We start from the raw sequence: 10,556 nt of genomic DNA, 5'->3' as shown, positions 1-10,556 counted from the left end.
ATGAGAAAAGGGCAAAGAAAGATAAGAACATGGAGAAAGAGGTAGAGAAGAAGTCAATAGCTCTAAAGGCTTCAAGCTCCAAGACCTCAAAGCAAGAGCAAGTGGATAGTGATACTAGTGATGGGGAAGATTCGGATGATGAGGAAATGAGACTGTTCGTGTGAAGATACAACAAGTACATAAAGAAAAATAGAGCAAAACACTCCGGCAAAAGCTTAATTAATCATAGGAAGCAATTCGACAAGTCCAAACAAGATGATAACAATAAAAGAAAATCCAAAGGTACTTGCTTCAATTGCGGCAAAGATGGTCATTACAAACCGGATTGTCCATATCTCAAGAAGGAGAAAGACAAGAATCAAAGAAAAAGTCACAACAAGTCTAGAAAAGCTTATATAGCATGGGAAAGTGATTCTTCAAGTGAAGACTCATCAAGCGATGAAGAAGAATCGGCAAACTTATGTCTTACGGCTCATCAACACAAGAAAAAGAAACGTGTAAGTCATCTTAAACCTGAACTTGTAGATAAGGTATCTCATGCTCAATTAAAATTAGCTTTTGAAGAACTACATAGAGATGCAATTGAAGCTTTCAAACTTTTGGCCTCAAATAAGAAAATCTTTTCATATCTTGAATCAAAAGTTGAGAAGACCGAAAAGGACATGGTAGCTTTGAAACAATTTATGCTAGATATTCAAAAGGATAAAATTGAGGAAGATCCTACATCATGGTTTGGTTGTGAGACATGTCATATTTGGCAAAAAGAAGTAAGAGATCTAAAGGCCAAATTAGATAAGGCTCTACAACCAAAAGTGACTTTTGCGGTTTATCCAAATAAGTTCAAAAGATCGTATACTCCATTATATAGTAAATACACTTTTGTACCAAAAGTATCAACTAGCAAAACAGCATACTCTCATCATATTACTTGTCACTATTGTTGCAAAAAGGGACATACCATTGAAAAATGCAAATTTAGGAGGATTTTAGATCCTAAAGGAGTATTTCAATGGTTGCCTAAGTGCAACAATTTATGTACTCACCACCTAGGACCCAATGAAGATTGGGGACCTTCCACTCTAAATTAATTTTGCAGGAAAAATTTCTTGACATTGCCGAAAGGTTGTGGTTCCTTGATAGTGGATGTTCAAGACACATGACGGGAGACATATCACTCTTTGTTGAGTTCCATGCAAAGAAAAAGGGGTATGTCACCTATGGAGACAACAATCGGGGAGCTATACTTGGTAAAGTAAGTGTAGGTAACCCGTCTACCACAGCTATAACTGATGTGTTACTAATAGAAGGTCTTAAACATAATCTCCTAAGTATTAGTCAATTGTGCGACAAAGACTTCAAAGTAACTTTTACAAATTCTGGCTGCACAATAGAACATATTAAGAAAAGAGGCATCATGTTTAATGGCATATGAGTAAACTACATTTATATGCTAAAACTTGGACAAATGCATATTTTTTTACTTTCAATCTAGCAAAGCATATCGGGTATATAATAAAAGATTACTTATAGTAGAAGAGTCAATACACGTGTCTTTTGATGAATCTTATACAAAATATGTCGAGAAAGGTCTTTCGTTTAATGGTGCAGGTCCATCCACTGAAGACATTGTCAAAGATAAGGAAGACGAGAATGAAAATATTGTAAAGAAAGATGCTGAGAAAGAGAAAGATGAGTCTCATGATGAAAATGAAAAAGAGAGCATCTCAAACAATGAAGAACTTCCTAAGGCCTGGACAAATGTGAAAGACCATCCAATTGACAACATAATAGGGGACATCTCAAAGGGCGTTACAACACGCTCAAAGATAAGTAACTTCTGTCATCATTTTGCTTTCGTTTCACAAGTTGAGCCGAAAAACGCTAAGGACGCATTACTTGATGAGCATTGGCTAATGGCCATGCAAGAAGAATTAAACCAATTTAAACGGAATGATGTTTGGGACTTAGTTCCTCATCCGGGAGATCATCAAGTAATCGTCACTAGATGGGTTTTTCGTAACAAACTTGATAAAAACGACGTTATTACTAGAAACAAAGCTAGATTAGTTGCCCAAGGTTACAATCAAGAGGAAGGTATTGATTATGAAGAGACATACGCTCCTGTAGCACGTCTCGAAGCTATTCGCCTCTTACTGGCCTATGCTTGTTCAAAAGACTTCAAACTATTCCAAATGGATGTTAAAAGTGCCTTTCTAATTGGCTATATAAATGAAGAAGTCTATGTTGCTCAGCCACCCGGCTTTGAGAATTACATGTATCCAACTCATGTTTATAAGCTGAAACGTGCTCTATACGGTCTTAAACAAGCTCCTCGGGCTTGGTACGAACGTTTGAGCAAATTTCTTCTTAGCCAAGGGTACTCTAGGGGTAAAGTTGATACTACTCTCTTTATTAAAAGAAAAGATAAAGATGTACTCTTAGTCCAAGTTTATGTAGATGATATTATATTTGGGTCGACTAATGCAAAACTTGTCAAAGAATTTTCTAAGCTTATGCAGAGTGAATTTGAGATGAGTCTCATGGGTGAGCTAAATTTCTTCCTTGGCCTACAAATCAAGCAACTCAGTCATGGAACGTTTGTAAGTCAAACTAAATACTGTACAGAGCTGCTCAAAAGATTTGGAATGAGTGAAGCGAAGGAGATTGACACACCTATGGCAACAAATACTAACCTAGACAAAGATGAGAAAGGTAAAGAGGTTGATGTGAAATTGTACCGAGGTATGATAGGTTCACTATTGTATCTTACTGCCTCAAGACCAGATATCATGTTTAGTGTGTGTATGTGTGCAAGATATCAATCTTGTCCAAAGGAATCTCACTTAAAAGCTATCAAAAGAATTCTGCGATATTTACGTGGAACTACTACATATGGCCTATGGTATCCAAAGGGAAATGAGTGTTATTTGGTAGGATTCTCCGACTCAGATTTTGCTGGTTGCAAATCCGATAGAAAGAGAACCAGTGGAACATGTCATCTATTCTCAAATTCATTAATAAGTTGGCATAGCAAGAAACAAGTATCGATTGCATTATCTACTGCTGAGGCAGAATATGTGGCTGCCGGAAGCTGCTGTGCTCAGATATTATGGCTCAAGCAACAACTTCTTGACTTTGGTATTAAGCTTGATCGTATACCTATCATGTGCGACAACACAAGTGCCATAAACTTGAAGAGCAAGAAGCAACTAGCTGACATCTTCACCAATTCTCTAGCAACGGAACAATACTTCAACATTCGTAGGGAATTAGGGATACTCGATATCTCTAATTTGGGCTAATTACATTTGTTTCTCTTAAGGTTCTTCCTTTACTTTATATATATATATATATATATATATATATATATATATATATATATATATATATTGATTATTCTCAAGCTAACATTTCTCTTAGTGTAAAGGTAGTTCTTCATCAAGCCAGGAATCATTCCACATTGACTAAAGGCTTCCACTAAACGGTGACACCTACATATTGAGAAGGCGGTAACATGGTTGTTGTTCACTTCCAAAAATATCTTTGATGCTATAATATGCTATCAATTAACATGCTTATAGTGACTTCATACATATATCTTTCTTACTCGTGTATGTGTTTCATCTTTAATCATAGCATATCATATTCTAAACATACAAGCAAATAACTAGGCATAAACACATCATATATAGACCATATCGTACTTTGTCTGTTTTTGTTTACCTTTAATCTCTTGGATTATTATGTATGTTAAAGTGTACCTTTAAATATGTTTGGTTCTCATGTTATTTCTACCTATCTTTATCTATTATACTATGCCATGCTAGCGTTATATCTATTTTATCTCGCTACTCGTTTCTACTGTCCCATTGTTGTATTTCTTTTGATGTTGTCAAAGGGGGAGATAGGTGCTGAGAGTACGGGGGAGCTTGAGCTCAGTATGATGAAGCTTCAGCTTACACATACAAGTCCGGGGGAGCTATCACTACTTGTTGACGAAGCTTTTACAACCGGTTTGCCATCATCAAAAAGGGGGAGTATGTGAATACAAGATCACACTCACAAAGGTGTTTTTGATCCATGTCAAACTCCACAAGCAAACAAGCAACAAGGCACAAGCAGAAGAACTCAAAGAAAAGCAAGCATTGGTCACTCAAGACAGAGCAGGTCGACCCACTATGCATATAGGTCGACTCAATACAAGTAAAACAAGAAGAACTCAGAAAAACAGCAGTCAGGTCGACCTACTCCCAACCCAGGTCGACCTAAAGTGGAGAAATTTACACATCCTTCTGCTAGGTCGACCTACACAACAACTAGGTCGACCTAAACTGAAGAAAAGTCCCCAAAACGTATCTGAAGAGCATTCTGGTCGACCTACTTCCTTAACAGGTCGACCTAACTGGGAACAAATGTTATTCAAAGCAAATGCAGCTCTGTTAGGTCGACCTAAGCACTACAAGAGGTCGACCTATTTGATCAAAAATGCTAAAATTTCTGGTTTTCTCTGCTCCAACTGATAAGCTCTCATATATATTGTCCAAGGTTCATTATTGCAGTTTTCAACACCAACAACTAAAAGATACACAAAGGCTTCTCATCTTCGATCATCGACACAACTCCAACACAACTATACACAATCATTTTTGCGTTGAGGGTTTGCGTTCAAGATCGATAACGTCCATGGAACGGAATTGAAGATTCCTAGTGGGTGAAGATTTGTGGGGTTTTTGGTGAATAAAATCTGAGGGTTTTGTCCTCCAAGATTGGTGAATTTTGGGGGTTTTTATCAAGAGGCTTCATCAAGGATCAAGCTGAGTGTGAAGATTGAAGAACAAGTGTTCAAGCAATTCAAGACACTGCAGAAAGGGATCAAAGTGACGCTCTTGGAAGACCTTAATCTGGCTCAAGATTAAGGGGGAAGAAGATTCAAAGGATCGACAAATTTGGTTTATTGTTTATCGCTTTGTTATCTTCTTTGTATAAACTGCTTTCAACATTAATGGAAGATTTCCCAATTTCAGTTTGGAATTGGGGGCAAACGTAGTCGTAGCGAGGACGATCGACGAACTGCCTAAACAAATATCGTGTTCTTGTTGTTTTTATCTTTCCATTTACGTTCTGTTCATATTTGGTTATAATTGCAAATTAATCAACGATTCGAGTGTTAAAATTGTGAATTAAAAACTTGTATAAACATCACAATTCATCACACATTGAATCACCATCAATTTGATCATTATCACCAAGTGTTTGTGCTTTTGCTTCTTTCATTATTACTGCATTGCAAATCAAAGTTTATCAAATTGGAAGTTAATCGATTTTCTGTAGTGAAACATATTGATTCGATAACATATCATTTCATTGTTAATCTCAATTATTTTGTGGTTTTATCACGTATACAACCCTTGCAATATCGGTCCGGAATAGACGCAAGTCGATTCAGAACCGCTTTCGCTTTAGTTCGAAATAATTCCGAAAAACTCTGAGAGATCTATTCACCCCCCCTCTAGATCCTTAGGCCAGCGTCTAACAGCATTCACTTCCGTCAAATAGTTAGAACAAGACTCAATTGCTTCTTCTGCAATGTACCTCTCAATAATCGATGCTTCCGGACGGTGTGGGTTTTTGGTATACCCTTTTAGGATCTTCATGTATCTCTCTATTGGATACATCCACCGTAAAAAAATTGGACAACATAATCTAATCTCCCTTACTAGATGAACAATCAAGTGAACCATAATGTCAAAAAAAAAAGGAGGAAAAAACATCTCTAATAGTAATTGGCACAAGATAACTGCAGCCTCATTTTCCAAATCTTCTAACTTTAATGGATCAATGGCTTTCCAACAAATTGCATTGAAAAACAGGCAAAACCTAGTTATAGTCTTCCTAACATTGTTAGGCAATATCCCACGAATAGCCACCGGTAGTAGTTGTTGCATTAAGACATGGCAGTCATGAGATTTTAAGCCAACTAATTTGAGATCTTTAACCGATATATATATATATATATATATATATCTTTTCCTCTATCTCTCTCTTTGTCTCACACGATCAATTTAACAATTCAAATGGCTATCTTTCTCCCCTCTCCCATTCCCACTCCCTCTCTCTCTCTCTCTCTCTCTCTCTCTCTCTCTCTCTCTCTCTCCCCATCACGACAAATTTAACAATGCAAAAGAATCTCTCTCACATTCACACACTCTCTCTCCCTCACGACCAATTTTATAATGCAAAGGGATCTCTCTAAAATAGGATACAAAAACAATTGAACGAAAGAGAAAACAACAAAAGTGTCCAGTACTTTTTTTTAATTTTGATTTTAGTTTAAATTATCTGTGTGATAAATTGTAGTGTTCTCTCTGTGTGGTGTATTTGTTAGTAACGGAAATTCCAAAAAAATAAATAAATGAAAAAAGTAATATTTAAAATCAACTATGTTCATAAATATTAAAAATTGACTTTTAAAAGTTCACGCAATGAATAACATTGTCTATATATTTTGTTACATTAGCATGAGTGTCCTTAAATTTTGGGAATATGATTAAATATTGTCGCGCGCGCGCGTGTATATATATATATATATATATATATATATATATATATATATATATAATAATTATTATTAATAGTGTGTCCGTTTGTCCGCTTTTTATAATGAATACATGTCAAAATATAAACAATATTTTTTACTTAATTTTAATTAATTGTGTATATGTTATTTTTCTCTATTTCTCTCCCTCTCCTTTTTAAGTTTGTATTTTTCTACTTCTTTTTTATAATTCTAAGCAACTCTATAGTTTGTTTCTCTTCTATAATGTTTTTTCTCAATTTCTTTTGAAAATAAATAATACAAAATGAATTGCAAAGATGAGATGGAAATAATGACTGCAAAGATGAGATGGAAATAATGACTGTTAAAGGGCATTTTTGAAACAAAAGTAGGTGATAACACGAAAACGTATCGTTATTTAGTTTAATTTACATGCATTATTATTCTATTTTGTTTCGATTTTATTATTTTATTTTGTATCATGCCGGTATTTCTATTTGTTTTCAGGAATTTATTTAATCGGAGCTCGCAAAAGAAACAATCGGGAAAAGGAGCTAAAATGAAGAGGAATTGCTTAAAATGACATTTAAATAAGGAGGTGTGAATAGAAAAAGCAAAGGCCCAGAACTCAAAACAAGCCCAACGCGCAAGAGGAAGTCAAGCACGTGACGGAGGGCACATTGAAGTGTCTGCCGGTCGGCACCCCCCCCTTCATGCCGTTCGGCACCCCCCTTAAATGTTAGTGTGTGACGTTAGTCACTCACCCAGGCCCAGAAGAGACGCTGTTTTCTCTCTCTGCCATTTTCTCCTCCGAAAGAACAAGAACAGAGACGAAACCATCTCCAGCACATGAATCTGAGGCAGCTCTATAAATACCCATCAAGATTAATTGAGAGGGTTACGAAGTTTAACCTACTGTCGTCACTTTAATTCTTCTGCTATTTTTCAAGTTCTGCTTTTTGTTTCCTACCCACTTTCGGCAATAGATTTCCACACCGGAAATACTATTGCGATTAAGTTTTCTTTGTTAGCTTCAGATTTAGTTTTAGTTTTAGCGTCAGATTTATTTTCGGAATTAATTCCAGTACCAGATTCAAGAACCAGTGCTGCTCTGTTTCAAATTTAGTTTTGCTATATTAATTCAGGTTCATTTATTAGCTTTTATTATTATTGTTTGTTTATGTTAGTTTATCAAATTATGTCCGGATTATTTTATACCTGCTATATTTGTTCTATTCTATTTATTAAAACAATGTCCGGCTAAATTATTTTTATCGGTATGTAAGGTCACATAACCGAGGGAATCGAGTAACACTATCGACGTATTTTTATTAATGAAATTTATTTATCTGGTATTAATTTCTAATGCTTAATTCAACTATTTTGTAACGAGAGTTAAAAACAATAGAAGTTAGGATCAATAAAAATGAGAGTTTGAGATTTTATCTGGACAGTAGGAATTAAACATTAACCTTAAATACAGCGAGAGCGCTTTAAGGTTAATTAGACTTCATCGGTTTTCAAAAATCATTTTAAACTTTATTTGATACAGCGAGAGCGCTCACTTAGGTTTAATAATGAGATCGTAATCAATAAACACGAGAGTGTGAGAGGAAGGTTTTTAAACAAGTGATTTCTACAGAAAGAGTATTTTAAATTACGATTCACGTTGATAGTTTACTAGATCCCCGACGTCCGACCATTACATACCGATTATATTCCCGCTTATTTAATTTAATAATATTCCTTTTACTTCCACGTCTGATCCTAATCAATCAGATCTTAGCCTTAGATTTACGTAGTAGCGATTAACTACATTAGGTCGATTCTTAGTCCCTGTGGGTTCGATATCTTTTAAAACTACGCGATAGACTGTGCACTTGCAGTCATAATCATAAACATACCCCACTTTATCGCGATCAAGTTTTTGGCGCCGTTCCCGGGGACTTATTTAGTCGATAATCGTAATTAACTGTTACGTTGTAGAGACTAAGGCAAACTCAATTTTTCAAATCCCTTTGTGCATGCCAAGTACTCGCTCTCGAAGTGAAGACTTAGTGCTGCCAATTCCTGAAACGGAGCGTTCTATCACTGTATCACGTCGATTACGACGAACTCGCACACTTGTTCCTATTCCTCCTTCTGAACATGTTGAAGAATCAACCATGGGAAAACAGCTGCATCCTCTCAAATCTTACGTTATTCCTTTGCAAGCTGAACCACATAATAGCATTGCTGCTCCTGCTATCGAGGCGAATAATTTCGAGCTAAAACCGTCTTTGTTGTCAGCTGTACAACAAAATCAATTTTCTGGAAATGTGACGGAAGACCCTAATCTTCACTTGTAAGTGTTCTTACAATATGCAGACACTGTAAAGGCGAATAATGGCAGTGCAGAGGCTATCCGACTGCTCCTTTTTCCTTTTTCACTGAGGGATAGAGCTAGAGCTTGGCTCCAGTCTTTACCCGCGAATTCTGTCACGACCTAGAATGAACTTAAGAAAGTCTTCCTGGCACGTTATTTTCCACCTAGTAAGACTGCCATGCTAAGAGCCCAGATCAATGGGTTTAGACAAAAAGACAATGAGTCTTTATTCGAAGCGTGGGAGAGATACAAAGACATGCTTAGACTCTGTCCACATCATGGATTAGAAGAATTGTTAATTATCCATACCTTCTATAATGGTCTCCTCTACAATACGAGACTCACAATTGACGCCGCCACAGGCGGCGCACTGATGGACAAAGTGTATGCTGATGCCTATGCACTTATCGAGAGTATGGCTCAGAATCATTATCAATGGGGAAGCGAGAGAGCTCAGTCAGATAAAACTTCTGGAGAGAAATCTTCAATGAAGAATGGTATGTACGAGATAAGTAGCCTCGACCGCGTTAACGCCAAAGTCGATGCCCTAACTCAGAAGATCAAAAACCTCACTGTAGCACCTATAGCCGTCGTGGCTGCTGTTTCCCCAAATTGCGAAATATGCGGGATGTCTGGACATGTTGCCCCCGAGTGCCATCTTTTGGAAGGAGTTTCCCCCGAACCAGTAAACTATGCTCAAAGAAACCCCTACTTAAACACGTATAACCCAGGATGGAAGAATCACCCTAACTTCTCGTACAAGAACAATAATGCTTTGTACGCACCTGGTCAAGCACCCAGTGTACCACCTGGATATCAAAAGGCACCCTTTGCTGCTCCTAACGTCCCTAGGAAGTCTAACTTAGAATTAATGATGGAAAATTTCATAGCCACTCAAACTCAGACTAATAAGGATTTCATAAACCAGAACGTGCACACTAATGAGCAAATCAAACAATTAGCGACTAAAGTAGACGCGTTGGCCACTCACAACAAGATGCTTGAGACACAAATCTTTCAAGTGGCACAACAACAAGCACCTACTGTCGCACCTGCTGAGACATTTCCAGGACAGCCACAACCTAACCCAAAAGGACATGCTCATGATATTATTCTGCGAAATGATAGAGAAATGGACGAACCGACTGACCCTAGGCTTAAAAACCCTGCTATATTCCAAAGCCCTAGTAAGACAACTGAGGAGGAAAGTGGACCCAAGGATAAACCAAGTGATCCGAAAGAGAAAGAGAACAAAGAAGGCGAGACGGGGGAAAAAGAAGCGCCATACATACCTCCACCACCTTATAAACCACCTATCCCGTACCCTAAAAGACTCGAGAAATCTAAAAACATAGGGTAGTTTAAGAAATTTGTCGAACTTCTTAAACAATTAAACATTACAATTCTGTTTACGGAAGCCATTAACCAAATGCCCTCATATGCTAAGTTCCTAAAAGAAATCCTATCGAATAAGAAGAAATTAGAAGACAACGAGACCGTAACACTCACTGCCGAATGTAGTGCAATAATTCAAAATAAAATGCCACCTAAGCTGAAAGACCCAGGAAGTTTCTCCATACCTTGCAATATAGGAAAATTTGTCATAGACAAAGCTCTGTGCGACTTAGGAGCTAG

The 10,556-nt window shown here is 37.0% G+C and overlaps 1 protein-coding gene and 1 non-coding gene across 2 annotated transcripts; one reads left to right on the top strand and one right to left on the bottom strand.

Moving 5' to 3' along the window:
* Nucleotides 1-9,099: 9,099 nt before the first annotated feature.
* On the bottom strand, nucleotides 9,100-9,206 carry LOC131621159 (small nucleolar RNA R71). Its single transcript, XR_009289487.1, has one exon. It is a non-coding gene; the product is annotated as a small nucleolar RNA R71 (small nucleolar RNA).
* On the top strand, nucleotides 9,100-10,281 carry LOC131618799 (uncharacterized). Its single transcript, XM_058889956.1, has one exon. The coding sequence runs from the start codon at nucleotides 9,100-9,102 to the stop codon at nucleotides 10,279-10,281; it is 1,182 nt and encodes a 393-aa protein (XP_058745939.1).
* Nucleotides 10,282-10,556: the final 275 nt, after the last annotated feature.

This window comes from Vicia villosa, linkage group LG7, assembly GCF_029867415.1.
Source record: "Vicia villosa cultivar HV-30 ecotype Madison, WI linkage group LG7, Vvil1.0, whole genome shotgun sequence".
Taxonomy (NCBI): domain Eukaryota; kingdom Viridiplantae; phylum Streptophyta; class Magnoliopsida; order Fabales; family Fabaceae; genus Vicia; species Vicia villosa.
This window is presented reverse-complemented; position numbering and strand designations above follow the sequence as displayed.

Coding starts and splice junctions, on each gene's coding strand:
- LOC131618799 (XM_058889956.1), top strand. CDS start 9,100: ATGCTAAGAGCCCAGATCAATGGGTTTAGACAAAAAGACAATGAGTCT.